The sequence below is a fragment of the Vipera ursinii genome (genome assembly GCF_947247035.1).
Source record: "Vipera ursinii genome assembly, chromosome: Z".
NCBI classification, from domain to species: domain Eukaryota; kingdom Metazoa; phylum Chordata; class Lepidosauria; order Squamata; family Viperidae; genus Vipera; species Vipera ursinii.
Window position 1 is genome coordinate 77424587 of NC_139517.1, and position 15459 is coordinate 77440045.

Below are 15459 nucleotides of genomic sequence, written 5' to 3' on the forward strand. Positions count from 1 at the left end.
GTCTTTTCTCCTCATTTTCTGCTAAAATGATCCCATGAATGAAAATCAAGCAATAATAAAATGGCTAAAAAATGTAATTATTCTCTGTATCAACGTCTCTCTGTCTATTAATAATATCAAAGCATAATATATTGTGATCCTATTACTTCCATGCTACTGTAATGGGATGTTGCCAGCAGTGCTCTGGAGAAATTATTTTAGCATGTGACGAAAGACATTTATTGTAGCAAAATCTTTTTTTAAAAAAATTTATTGGTTTTCTAATGTTACAATTACATATTTGAAAAGCAACATGGTGACTGGATTACAATAATTACATACAAATATCATTAGTACAAATCTCAAGCTAACACAGTAAATATTTCCTCTCTTTTCCCCTTAATATGTACTGTCTCTTAATTAAATTGACACAATTTTTATTCTAACAATCAAAAGCAACTTTCTTAAATTTATCAATAGTTTTTAATTTATATGTATCTTAATTGTTTTACATATATATATATATATATATATATATATATATATATATATATATATAAAATTATTGATGAATGTAATAAATATGTCTTTATGTAGCAGTACGAATAAAAATTATTAGCTTAAATATGTGATAGTAGATACAAAGAGGAAGAGAGAGGAAGTATTAAATGTTGAGGGAAAAAGAAACTTTGGTTATTAAATTTAAGATATTTGGAATTATTAGAAAATAAGAATAATATATTGTATTATTAATTTGTTGATGTAGATGGTGAGAATGTAAATAGATGTGTATCCTGAACACACACACACACACACACACATACACACACACATTAATCACCTTTACATGACCTTTATGAGCAAATCAATATTCAAATTTGACTATTAATATTTATACTTCAAAGTTTTAATGAGAATTTTCTTTTTCTCAATTCATAACAATATCTTATGTTCAAAGTACAGATCCTATCTATTTAAATATATTCTATTTTAATTCTCATAGATAGGATGAAACCCCATTCTTCTTCAGTCTTATTCTAGCTTTTTTTCTTTGCCAAATCATCTTTTGAGATATCAAATAAATCTCCTTGTGTTGTTACATCTATTATCTGACATTGAAAAAATGATCCAGTTGCCATTTTTGAGGGGACTAGCAGATCTAACAGGTTACCTCTTTATTTTTCCATCTCGACATAGTTGTCCTGAATTGTTTATCTTCTCTTCCGGCTGTTCTTCTTCTTGATTCTCTTTCTGATTTATATAGAAAGTCTTTTCCTTATTCCATATTGTCAGGTTCTTTTCTGGATTTTACATTATCCGTGTTTGTTGAGCAGTTAAATCGTCTGTCATGATATTTAATTGTTACATTTTTTCTATTGTATTCTGTATAGGTGATTCTTTGGTTGTAGTTAGAATTTGAGTTCGCAAGTCCGGGCTGCCTTCTTGTTTTTTTTATGGCTTCTTATTTCATCACCAGCTGTAAAGAGGGTTTGAAGCATTGCTTTCAACATAAAAAGAATTTGTTCCTGATCCTCATCCATAGAAAAAGTCTGTTCCTGCTCTTCTTCCATGATAATGTGTTAAGCTATAAGTTTTACAATCAGGAAATTCAAAAAGAAGAGTTTACCCGCCACACTGGGTAAGAAGCACAGCTGAGCTTCTCCCAGCTAATGTTTCAAGGTTACATGTGTCTTATCTCTTTTCTGGGCTGTCAGCAAGGTCTCTTTTAAACAATAACAAATTGAAGTATCAAGTTTAGCCACAAGATGTAGCTCCTGCCAATTGAAGATTTCCTCTAATTCCCAAAGTTATTTTAATATTTTCAGTTTTGCTTCTATTTTATAAGGGAAAACCCAGATCTTCAATAAAAATAGAAAGTAGAGAGTAAAAATTAAACAATCTTTTAATCCACAAATTTTAGGAAATAAAATTCCAATTGGGATCCAATTAATTTTTTCAATGTTTTAAACTCCCCTGGGTAGTCTGTCACCACTGTTTCTGGAGGGAGGGCTAAACTCTCCCTTCCCTCTCCACAGGTGGGAAAATACTTTAGCAGCTTATGCAGGTACAAAAAATAATTAGGATTTAAGAGAGGTAAATCTCATCCAGTCTCTTCCGCACTGCTTTAAAGTTGCCTGGTGGTAAGTGTGACTTCGGCTGTCTGCAGTGTCTTGATGAGCCATATTTCTATGGCCGGTCTTTCATCCACCGGTTTGGAGAGTTTCGCTGGCTCTAGTGGGAGAGCTACTGCTCTCCCATGATACTGTGAGGGTCCCTCCTTGCTGGCCGCCCCTACAGGGCGACATTTGACCCTTTTCAGGGTCCCCCAGCGATGTGAAACTGGACAAGGAAAATGGAGCTCATCTTCCAACCATCCAAGGCGGCTGCGTCAGCAAACCGGAAGTCAAAATCTTCTCTCTGAAAACTTACTCAATGTTTAAGCAGAAAAGTTTTGTTTTGGTCTAAGCAGAAAGAAAACTATAGGAACAGTGATCAGATCTGGATGTCCTCACTCTCATTCGCAAAACCCAAAATGCCAACTGAAAAGACATATATGTTACAAGATGGCTTTGTGTAATAAAAATTGACCCATTTATTCCCATTTCTAATCTTCTGCCCAAAGACAGTCTATGGCTACTGAGCATGTCATCTTCTCATTATGATGTTGGGGGAAACTCACTTCTTTAGGGGTCTCTCCATAAATATAGTTTGTATTCCAAGCTAACTAACATTTCCTCTTTATTCCCTTAGCTGACCAAAGAAGGCAAGTGTAAACAGCTCCTACTCTTAAAACATTTGCTTGACAAGCCCTGTTGGTTCTATTACTTCTTTCAACTACTTTACTTTGATATTGCTATTCTGTTGTTAACATAGCACAGTGGCCAATTCTCATTAGACACATCCTTGAATATTCCAGCAGTGTTTGAGTCTGAAATCATATGATAAAAATAGAACATGTGGGAATATTTAAGTTTTCTGAAGTATTGACAAAGAGAATGAGAGAACTTCATGAAAACAAATCAAGATGAACTTCTAGAGTCACGTAGCCCAACCTTGCTGACATGGAAAATCATTATGGAAATAGCAGTCATCTAGGTTGCCTGCAAATGTGTAACAGAAGGAGACTTTCTAAAACAGTATTTTCCATCAGAATGTCTGTTCTAACATTTAATCTAAGTTCTTTTCCTTGTGCTTAGAATCTACATTGTAATTTGAATTCTTTGGAATAATATCATTGTGAAATCCTGATACATATTTTCAAACAGCTATGAGCTTTAACTATATCTTTCCCAGGCTAAACACACTGCAGAAGGTCCAAGAAATGTGCTCTTAAAATGTAGTGACAAAATCTTCATCTTAGACTGCTTAAATCTTAAGGGGAGGAGGAAAGATGGTTGATGAAATATATCTTAAAATATGCACCTTTAAAAAAACATTAACTTCTCCAAAAGCTTTAGAGACTTAAAATTTCAACTTCAGGCCCCAGTGATATAAGTGCATTGTTGTCATGTCTTCTGTAGCTAATGGAATTTTTTAAAAAAAACACAAAAAACTTGCTTATCGTACTTTATTGGAATATATTTCCAAGTTGCCCACATCTTTTTTAGTGTTATTCAGTTTATCAGTTAACTTTCTTATATCAAAGTCTCCCCAATATTTCAATAATCCATGTTTTAGTAGTGGGATGTAAGAATGAACATGTTATATACTGGACATAAAGAAAGTAAATTCCTTTCCAGTACTTGTTTTCATTCTGGAGTGAAACTTCTTTCCCTGCTCTTAAAATTGTACTTTTTAATCTCTTTTTTGATATTTTATTTATTTGTATTTATTTTTTAATCAAATTTACGTATATAGCACAGTCCTTGTTTTCTCATTCAGTATTATTTTTGCTTCACCCAAAGCAAAGGAAATCAGTAAAAAAAAGGTTCCCACTGATTTTAAAGGGCTTTGGAAAGGAGCCTAATGGCAAAAAAAGAACCTCAAATGTCAAAGACATTCCTAATAAGCATGTTCTGTATTGATTAAATCAATTGACTTTGGCAAGTACAAAACCTTCAAGAAGTATTTCAAAAAGTTTAGGCAAAGATACCATGCTTAATTATTCATAAAGCTTAATTATTCTTGCCAATTTAAAAATGTATTTATAATAAAAGACTATTTTTAAATCATTATTATAGCTTTGCATTTTAGGTTGAAATAAGCTTATTCTTTTCCTTTAACTTCTAGGTGGTGATGAATAACTTAAACCCAGCTTGGAAGGCATTTAAGGTGTCTGTAAATTCTCTTTGCAGCGGTGACCAAGATCGCAGACTGAAGGTTTGTGATCTCTGAACTATGAAATAAATAGATTTGCATTAAAAAAACCTTCTCTTTAAAAAAGAATTAAAGTTAGTGCTACTTTTAAAGAATTTTTTTTTACTTATTTATACTCAGCCAGTTTGAATTAAACTTTTGACAGCTTTATATTCTCCTAATGATGCTGCATAATATTATGAAGGTCTCTCAAAATAGCACCACTTAAACGAACAGAATCAAAATATTTCAAATTAATTGAGAAATCTAAGCTATCGATCAGATTTGCAAATAAGCTGCTCAAATGCTAATACATCTAAAACATACGGTCACAGAAGCATAATACAAATTTTAAAGCTCAATCTGATTTCAGTGAATGACTTTGCTCTTCATGTCAGTGAGTTCTATAGATTCAACTTACTTATTTGACATTCTCTGATTTTTTTGTCAGTTGAAAAGTCTTATTTAATGGTATGAAATAATTCCAGAACGCATAACCATGGATTATGTTAGGATTATGTTTCAAGTTCAAAATCTTTCATATCTTTATTTAGGGCAGATGGTAAATGCCTGCATTAAATATATGAAGAACCAACCCATTGTAGTGAGTATACTAGAAGTGAGCATGTTTTTAATGTCCATTAGCTACAGAAGATAACATGATGGATTGCCATGCATAAGCAGGTGCCAGGAGTTTTCATGTATTCCCAGGATATTTGGGAGGAAGCCTATGTGTGTTGAGGGAAGAAGAGCTTTAATTTTTTAAAAACTGTTTTAAGTCTATTTTAGGGTGTGTATGTATAAAATGCCTTTGCTTCAGTCTTGACTCCTGATGACAACATGGCCAAGTCCCTACAGTTTTGTATGTTTTTCAGATACTGGTAGGAAGTCAGAGATCCCAGTGCAGAAAAGGAAATTTGGGTCCACTGGGATTGTGGATCACAGATTGCCCATTCCTGGACTAAAGGAAAAGGATTACAAAGCTGCCTATGGTTTCTTTCTCACAGTTAATTCCTCCTGTCCTTGAGTTAGCATAAAAGTATGTTGATCTATCTTCCATGAGATCATAATTCTCAGAAGCCTGCCATAAAGACCCAAGGTAAAATGGCAGTAGACTTGCATTGCCCAGCCAATGGATAGGGGAAGAGGCATGTCTGCATATAGAATCTATATTAAATTGATATCTCTTGTGAAGAAAAAAAGGGCATAGAAGTACAAATTATTCTTTTTTCACAGTGATATAGACTTCCTTTCAAGATATAGAACTAGTGATACTTTAATTTTAAAAAAATTAAAAACCAGCTGCAGAATCTATCCTGTGATAGCAAAGATTGCTCCAAAAGGAATCTGGTTAGATAAGCTACCTACAAAGTTTTGTCTTCTGTGTTGTTTCTAGATTCTGAGGGAAAGTTCATGAATGTTCTGAGCCTACAGCATGATTGACTATTCAGTTACACTTTGCCTGGTAGTTCTCCCATTTGTTTAGCCCTTTACAAATATATTATTGTGTAGTGGGTTCTAGACCGCATAGAAGACGCCAGGCCACAGGGTACAGCATAGCAGCTCTTTATTGTAGGTAGAACTGAACTGGGATTTTGGGTTACCTGAGTCCTTATATATACCTGGCCAGGTATTCACCTGGCCAATCCATTTGAGCCTGGTATTCCCACCGAAAAATAGCCCAATCCGCATCAGTCCCGGTACAGAGATCCCAGTGCAGAAAAGGAAATTTGGGTCCACTGGGATTGTGGATCACAGATTGCCCATTCCTGGACTAAAGGAAAAGGATTACAAAGCTGCCTATGGTTTCTTTCTCACAGTTAATTCCTCCTGTCCTTGAGTTAGCATAAAAGTATGTTGATCTATCTTCCATGAGATCATAATTCTCAGAAGCCTGCCATAAAGACCCAAGGTAAAATGGCAGTAGACTTGCATTGCCCAGCCAATGGATAGGGGAAGAGGCATGTCTGCATATAGAATCTATATTAAATTGATATCTCTTGTGAAGAAAAAAAGGGCATAGAAGTACAAATTATTCTTTTTTCACAGTGATATAGACTTCCTTTCAAGATATAGAACTAGTGATACTTTAATTTTAAAAAAATTAAAAACCAGCTGCAGAATCTATCCTGTGATAGCAAAGATTGCTCCAAAAGGAATCTGGTTAGATAAGCTACCTACAAAGTTTTGTCTTCTGTGTTGTTTCTAGATTCTGAGGGAAAGTTCATGAATGTTCTGAGCCTACAGCATGATTGACTATTCAGTTACACTTTGCCTGGTAGTTCTCCCATTTGTTTAGCCCTTTACAAATATATTATTGTGTAGTGGGTTCTAGACCGCATAGAAGACGCCAGGCCACAGGGTACAGCATAGCAGCTCTTTATTGTAGGTAGAACTGAACTGGGATTTTGGGTTACCTGAGTCCTTATATATACCTGGCCAGGTATTCACCTGGCCAATCCATTTGAGCCTGGTATTCCCACCGAAAAATAGCCCAATCCGCATCAGTCCCGGTACAGCGCCACCTGGTGGTATAAGTAACACTGTTGCTATGTTGTAACCCAAAACCATACACAACACCCCTTCCCTTTTAAGAACAAACAATAATGATTCACACAACAACTACACACTAAAATACATTGAGTACAATTTAACCATTATACGTCAATTCTACCGTGCCCTTCCACCCCCTCATGACCTAACATAGTCAGCCAGATAGGCTGGAGGCCTATTTGCCCGTGATGACCGCCTTAGGGTTTCCCCTTTGACTTGTACAGCAGGGTCAGTGGATATGGCTTGGTTGGGCTTCTCGTGTTGACTCGTCCCTTGGTCAGACCCTGTGCTGTATTGTCCTGAACGTCCTGAGGCGGTTGTTGTCTGTGCTGACCCAGTCTCTCCAGGAACAGTTCTGGGTCCCTGAAGTTCTCCACCAGTTCAGGTTCTTCATGTTGGTCTGTTGGTTGCGAGGAATGGCTCTCCTTTTCATTTTTTTCCAGTGGCCTTTCAGGAACCCGTCTTCTAACTTCATCTATGTGTCGTCGGATCTGACAGTCCCCCTCCATCCCTACAATGTAGGACAATGACCCTGTTCTGTCAACCACCACGCCAGGAATCCACACATGTCCCAGCCCGTAGTTCCTGGCCCAGACCAGTTCACCTGTGTTTAGTTCCCTAGTTGGGTTGGGTTGCACTGTCTCTGCAGCCACCCTGACGGGGTGTAGCCTGTCCAGCTTGGTGATAAGCCGTCTGCCCCAATGCAGTTCCGCTGGGCTCTTCCCTGTTGCTGTGCAAGGTGTGGAGCCAGTAGGAACTGAGCCAACCTATGATGCCAGTCCCTGCTGATGATGTGCTTCAAAGCGTCTTTTGTTGTTCTCACCATGCGTTCTGCTAATCCATTGGTCGACGGGTGAAAGGGCGCGGATGTGACGTGCCTAATCAAGTTGGCTTTCATGAAATCCTGGAATTCAACAGAGGTGAATTGTGAGCCGTTATCTGAGACCAACACATCAGGAAGGCCATGTGTGGCAAAGAGACCCCTGAGCACTTGGATTGTCCTGGCTGAGGTCATGCTAATGACTGGTACTACCTCCAACCATTTGGAATGGCTATCTACCACCACTAGGAATAGTTGACCCTGGAATGGACCAGTGTAATCGATGTGGATCCTGGACCATGGAGTGTGTGTTGCCTCCCATTTGTGGACAGGCGCATGTGGCAGTTGCCTCCCATTTGTGGACAGGCGCATGTGGCAGTTCAGGCCTGGACCTTTGGCATACATAGCAACTGTGCCTTGTCTATGGCCTTGTCTAGGCCTGGCCACCACAGGTAACTCCTAGCTAATGCCTTCATCCTCACTATACCACTATACACTATTGCCCTTCATGTAATGAATCTAAGACCCTGTCCCTTAGTCTCTCAGGGACGATGACCCTGCTACCCCACAAAAGGCATCCCTTATGGGCAGACAACTCATGCCTCCGAATAAAATATGCTTGAAATTCCGGACCTGGGCTCTTCTCTTGCCACCTAGTGACCACCCATGCCAGGACTCTGCTCAGGACCCTGTCAGCTGTTGTTTCCGTGGCAATGTCCGTTGTGTGTAAAGGGCATTCGGGTAATTCCTGGATGGCCAGTATTTGTTCTGCAGGCGCCGGATCAGGTTCAGCGTGTGTTAGAGGTAGCCTACTTAGTCCATCAGCGTGACCCAAATCCTTTCCTGTTTTATGCATTAGTTTACAGTTGTACGTGGATAGGAATATGGACCACCTGAGCATTCTAGGAGATAGGATTTGGGGGGTTTGCTTGTCTGTCGTGAACAACCCTAACAAGGGCTTGTGGTCTGTGAATATGGTGAATTGTCTGCCATACAAGTAGTCATGGAATTTTTTAACTCCAGCCACTATTGCCAAGGCTTCCTTATCGATTTGTGCGTAATTCCTCTCAGCCATTGACAGTGTCCTGGAATAATAGGCAATAGGTTTTTTGTTCTCCATTCTCTTCTAAATGACTCAAAACTGCACCCACTCCATAGGGAGAAGAGTCACACGCAATGCAGATGGGATTTTTCTCTATGAAATGAGTGACAGTGGAATTACTGGATAGTAGTTCTTTAAGAGCTTGAAAACTCTGCTCATGAACCCTCGTCCAGGTCCAAATAGCTTTCTTGTCTAATAGTCTGTGTAAAGGCTCAGCAATGGCTGCTTTGTGTGGCAAGAATGCATGATAGAAATTCAACAAGCCCAGAAAAGCTTGCAACTCTGCTTTGTTCTTGGGTGTGGGGGCCATTTTTATTGCCCTTACCTTGGAGTCAGTGGGATGGATTCCCTTGGCATTGATCCTGAACCCCAAAAATTCTGTGGATGCAACCCCAATTTGACATTTGTCTTTCTTAAGTTTGAGTCCTGCAGCAAGAAACCTACTTAAAACTGCCTGTAACCTTTCAGCCAGTACTTCTTCTGAATCCCCAGCAATGAGGACATCATCAAAGTAAGGGCATACCCCCAGAATGCCCTTCAGAGTCCTCTCCATCTCCTCCTGAAAAATTCCTGGAGCTACAGAGACACCGAACTGTAAACGGTTAACTCTGAAAGCTCCTCTGTGTGTTACAATTGTCTGAGCGTCAGCTGTCTCCCTGGTAACCGGGAGTTGCTGGTACGCCTGCGAGAGGTCTAGCTTCGCAAAGATGGCGCCGCCCTGTAAGAAGGAGAGGATGTGGCTGATGTCGGAACTGGGTAAGCGTGTGGATTGAGGGCCCGGTTTACCGAAGCCTTATAATCCGCACAAATTCTCACTTCCCCATTAGCTTTCAGTGGGGTGACAATGGGGGTCTCCCTTCTACCGGTTCTAAAAACCCCTGCTCTACTAACTTATCCAATTCGCTCTCAATCTTGTGCTTGAGGGCGAACGGAACTCTCCGGGGTTTAATTCCTCACAGGTAGCACATTTGGGTTCAATTTAAATTTAATGGGGGGTCCATTGTACCTGCCTAATTTTCCATCGAATACGTCTGCAAACGTTTTGCAGACGGATTCAAGGCTTCTGTCCTGGGTGCTATGGATTCCCGAGATCCCTAGGCCCAGAGCCTCAAACCAATCTAACCCCACTAAACTAGTCCTCCGGCCCTTGGCCACAAGAACATCCAAGTGCCCAGAGAAGTCCCTAAAACCCACCGATAGAGTAGTCTCCCCCCTAATTTTTACCGGGGCATGTTGGAAATCGGTTAACTATAAACTGGTAGGTCTCAGTCGAGGCCACCGCTTGCTCCAGCCGCAAACATTTTTAAACATCTCATAAGAAATTATTGAGACAATGGAGCCGGAGTCGAGCTCTATTTTGCAAGGTACACCTTGCAAAAATTGGTGGTGATGTGCTGGGGGGTCTTAATACCTGTCGGCAACGTGACCATTGGTTGCAGTTCATGCAGGCTGTCCCGGGAGCGATTCTGGCAAACAGCTGCGATGTGTCTCGTCTTGCCGCATGCCCGACATTTCGCAGCTCGGAATTTGCACACCGCTCTCGCATGATTCCCCCAGCAGCCAGCACATTTTGGGGTGGAATCTCTGCAACTGCAGCCGATACATTTGTTGCATTTGCTGGCCATTGTTAGCTTCCACGGATTTCCTTGATTGTCACGCCGCGGTTGTCTTTGATGTACAACATCAATCTCTGCCTCCTCACTCACTTCACCGCTCCCGCCATTCGCAGCTTCCCCACAATGGACGGCTCCTCCTGGGCTGCTGGGTCAGGAATGATGGGTCACGTGAACTGCTCCTGCGGCAGCCTCGTTAGCTAAGATCTCATATTGAGCATCTTGGAGCGTGATGTCGGGTCTGGCGTGTAGGCGTTGTTGTAGTTTTTTGTCTTGGAGACCACACACCAGGTGATCGTGAAGCCATTCTTCTAAGTTGCTGAATTTGCACAGGCGAGCGGCCTCTCTCAGGGCTGCAATGAATTCAGTGGCTGACTCCCCCGGCCGTTGAAAATGCTGTTTGAACTGGCCTCCCCAAGCCAGCTCCGACATTCGCGGTTTGAAATAGGCATTTAGCTTCTCTGCGAGGTCCTTATACTTTACAGTCTCGATCGCTTCTCGTGTGAACAGCTTGATGGCCAGATTATGGATCACTGGCCGGCTCATGCAGGTCAGAACTGCTGCTTTTTTATTGTCGTCAGTGATCCGGTTGGCCCATAGGAACCCTTCGACCTGGCTCAGGTGTGAAGCCCATCTCTCGGGATGGCGAATGTTGAACGCCGGAATTTGGCCGAACTGTGCCATGGTGTGTCTGGTCCTGTGGAATCTGCTTCAGTGAAGGAGTTGGGGAAAGATGCCTCTTTCTCTGACCCTAGTGACTTCAGCTCTGAGAGAAGCAGAATCCCATCCTCGTCGCCACTATTGTGTAGTGGGTTCTAGACCGCATGGAAGACGCCCGCCACAGGGTGCAGCATAGCAGCTCTTTATTGTAGGTAGAACTGAACTGGGATTTGGGGTTACCTGAGTCCTTATATATACCTGGCCAGGTATTCACCTGGCCAATCCATTTGAACCTGGTATTCCCACCAAAAAATAGCCCAATCCGCATCAGTCCTGGTACAGCGCCACCTGGTGGTATAAGTAACGCTGTTGCTATGTTGTAACCCAAAACCATACACAACAGATATGATGAGGCTCCTGTTTAGCACAACATGAGAAAAATCCTCTGTCATAACTTGGAAGAAAGAGCCTTGGTGGAGCAGTGGGCTAATGCCTCCTTAAGTAATACCAGCTGCCTGCAATTAGTGCAGGTTTGCATCCCACCAGGCTCAAGGTTGACTCAGCCTTCCATCCTTCCGAGGTAGGTAAAATGAGGACCCAGATTGTTGGGGGCAATAAGCTGACTTTGTAATAATGCCTCTTGGGGGGGCGAAAGCCCTAATAAGCAGGCATATACATAGAATGAAGGCTATTGCTAAGCACATTGATTTGTGCTTTAAATTGTAAGCTGCCCTGAGTCTTCAGAGAAGGGCGGGTTATAAATGGGATTAAAAAAAAAAAAGAAAGAGGACGTGTTTTCCATTTAGAGTGGGCAAATGCTACTCATGCTGATTTGGCCTACTCTAAAGCTCAGTGTGACAATAAATGAAACTCTTCCTTCTCTTGACTCAGAGGCAGAAAGGACCTGACATAATAAAGTAAGATACTTACACACCTTTAACTTACTCAAGGGGTCAGCATACTATTAATTCATTAGCCAGGTATGTTTTTATATGGCTTTCCAAGGAATCCTTTCAATGCAGGACACAAAATAAATAAAGTCAGCATTTAAATGGTAAATTCAAAACAGCTTGTTTAGAAAAAGTATTGTATGCATGAAAAAGGTAGGTAGAAAGGAGAATTTTAAATCCCCATTCATTTAAAATATTCACACTTCAGGGAAATGCCACAATAACATTTGATTTATCTGCCATTCTGTTTCACCTTATTGTGCTAATAACTCTATATTTTAAGAGAGATGTGTGTGCTATTTTTAAATTTCATGTGAGGTTTATATCTCTTTCTGCATGAATGAAAAGAGAGATGCATGGCTCTTTCTTCTGATTTTTAGTGACAACTACAGTACAACTCTGTGAGGCAGGTTGCACTGAGAATTGATGACTGTCTTGAAGTCACCTAATAAACATCTGCAATGTCATCTCCTCTGTATCTACCACCTTAAAGCTCCATCACATTGGCTCTTTATTTCTCCTGAAGGGATACATTTGCTCTGCATTTTTTCCTCATATACATTTTGCAAACAATCTCTTTTAATACAAAGCATTCACAAATGTATACACAATTTTATGAACACTTTTTCCAAGTTTATACATATTTTTTTGTACATATGTTTTGTTTGAAAAACTTCATTGTATAACCTAAGTAATACTGTACAGTTTTTGTGATAATTACATTTTAATTAACATATTGTTTCAGGAAAGCAATGTTTATGTTAAAATGTGTGGCTAAATAATTTGTCATTCACATGTATGGGTGGATCACTTCCATTCTTGCTGTAGCAAATGAGCTGTTTACAATTGATATCACATTTTTAGCTCTTTTAGCTCTTTTCTTTGTACTCAGTATATATTTATAAAGAAAATAAATGCTGAGACGTCTCTTCATGGGTATTTTCTTCTAGCGATGGTGCTTATGTGTACACAAGATCTATGTCCTTTGTGTCATAAAAATATAATGCATAAATAGTAAAGGTAAAGGTACCCCCGCACATGCATGCTAGTTGTTTCCAACTCTAGGGGCCAGTGCTCATCTCCGTTTCAAAGCCGAAGAGCCAGCATTTGTCCAAGGACGTCTCTGTGGTCATGTGGCTGGCATGACTAGATGCCAAAGGTGCATGGAACGCTGTTACCTTCCCACCGTAGTGGTCCCTATTTTTCTACTTGCATTTTTATGTGCTTTCGAACTGCTAGGTTGGCAGAAGCTGGGACGAGTAACAGGTGCTCACTCTGCTACGCGGCACTCGGGATTCGACCCACCAAACTGCCGATCTTCTGATCGACAAGCACAGTGTCCTAACCCACTGAGCCACCGCGTCCCTTAAAGCAACTGCCAACCTAGTAGTTCAAAAGCACGTAAAAATGCAAGTAGAAAAATAGGGACCACTACAGTGGGAAGGTAACAGCGTTCCGTGTGCCTTTGGCGTCTAGTCATGCCGGCCACATGACCACAGAGATGTCCTCAGACAAGCGCTGGCTCTTTGGCTTTGAAACGGAGATGAGCACCGGCCCCTAGAGTTGGAAACGACTAGCACGCATGTGCGGGGGAACCTTTACCTTTACTTTAATGCATAAATACACATATACAAAATTATTTTAGTCAGTATTTCAAATACTTCAAAAAATAGTGATCCTCAATCATTTTAGTTCACAAGGAGTTAGTTATCAAGGTTATAAAATAACCAAAAAGCAACACACTACTCTGAATCTCCGATGTCTTTTCTGTTTTTAAGAAATGGCAATCTGAGGGTGAAGGATATGAGTGATGAACAACTATCGGTGGCAGAATAAGGTTTTGGGAGACAACACAACTTTACACTGTCTGCTTGGATGATTCTTGCAGGGCTGACAGGATTCCCTTTCAACCTGAAAGGAAATCTTTTCCCAAGGCTCCAATACATTTTAGAAACGTAACAGTAATAGCCTCCTGTCATGATAGAGAGGCTATGAAATACAAGCACCAAAACCTGAAACTAAATAAAATGATTGACACTTCATTCTCTATGACTGCAGACTTTTTAGAAGTCAGAAGGGTTTCCTAATGTTATTTCTAATGCTAGTCAGAAAAGCAAGTTAAATAGCTTTTTAAAGCAAGCATGGCGGGGCAGTGTTGTCTGTATTAAAACAGAACAGGTTCCTTATTCACCCTGGGCCATATCTTAAGGAGAAATAACTAATGGCACTATCTAATTTTTAATCACTTTTAAAACACCAAAACATCTTGTGTTAGGGAATAAGGGTGCAGAAATGTGGGTACAGATATGACAGTGTAATTGGAGATGAATTTATTTTGCCAGTGCAGTAGGTACCTTATTTACAGTAATTTTTACCCCAGCCTCTCTGAGCCCTGTTTGGGATTGTTTACTAGGTACAGTATGTGTCATGAGCACATGTTTGTTGGAGTGAGAGATAGATGGTATTTGTTTCAGATGAAGTTAGCAACCAAAGGTTAACAAGCTGGAGAAGCTTGTACAGGATTTTTGTGTTAGTAAATATTCTGTCTACTCTTCATCCTGAGATGATCATCCTACATTTCAGATAAAACTGATATACGTGTTTGTTTATTCAACTAATTGATACCTATGCTCTCTGTTTTTAGTATTCTTTAGATATACTGGATGAATGGATGAACTTTCTCAGTCAGTTCTCCTGCCTCCATTTCTACCTATATAAGGCCTGCACTTTTAATTTAATGGAAGAGCCATTACTTTTCTGAAGAGCACCACACCAAATTAGACAAAGCTCAAATCAGCACCACACTGAATTGGCATGCCTTGTAAGAGAGGGAAATGTACATTCTGAACTTATTTAATGAAAATAAATTCCAGAAAAAGGGAAGCTAAGCCACTTTCATAAAATTGCCAAAAATACTCCAGTGTGGTGCTGAAGTAACAACTCAATGGATGTTTTGCTTTTTACATAACTGAACTATTTCTGGTGTAAAGGGCATACAGAATTTCCTGAAAAATGAGTAAAACACTATATGTCTTGTGCTTATATATTTCCCAGCATCCTGTCATTGTCCTCATATCATAGGAAATTTTTTTAAAAATATAATTTTAAACTATTTTCCCATGATGTTTGAACTCAGAGAATAGTGGTTTACTTAAGTTACAGCAAGAGAGAGAGAAACCAAATTAAATGCATTTTCAGACTTGCAGGCTTGTAATGAAAACCATGATTTTGTATTATGTCTTAATGAAGCTAGTGTGAAGATTTTTTTAATTAATTATTATTATGATTAGCAAGAGCTCATCTAGTGTACATATGAATATTGTATGTCAGCATTATTAATTATTTTCAATTACCACTGTCTAGTGAAGGTCAATTCTATAGGATCTTTTCCTCTGCAAAAGAAAAGAGAAAATCTCTAGAAGGAAGAAAGAAAGAGCGTTTGTAATGTTTGAAATAAGAACATTTAATGTAACATGAAAGCTTGTG

At 39.8% G+C, this 15459-nt stretch overlaps 1 protein-coding gene across 1 annotated transcript in view; it reads left to right on the forward strand.

The window, feature by feature from the left end:
* CPNE4 (copine 4) overlaps positions 1 to 15459 on the forward strand; it is a 227353-nt gene that overhangs the window by 156288 nt on the left and 55606 nt on the right. The window contains exon 7 of the mRNA XM_083378425.1: positions 4210 to 4299. Within this exon, the coding sequence (XP_083234551.1) occupies positions 4210 to 4299 (90 nt within the window). The remainder of the gene's footprint in view (positions 1 to 4209; positions 4300 to 15459) is intronic.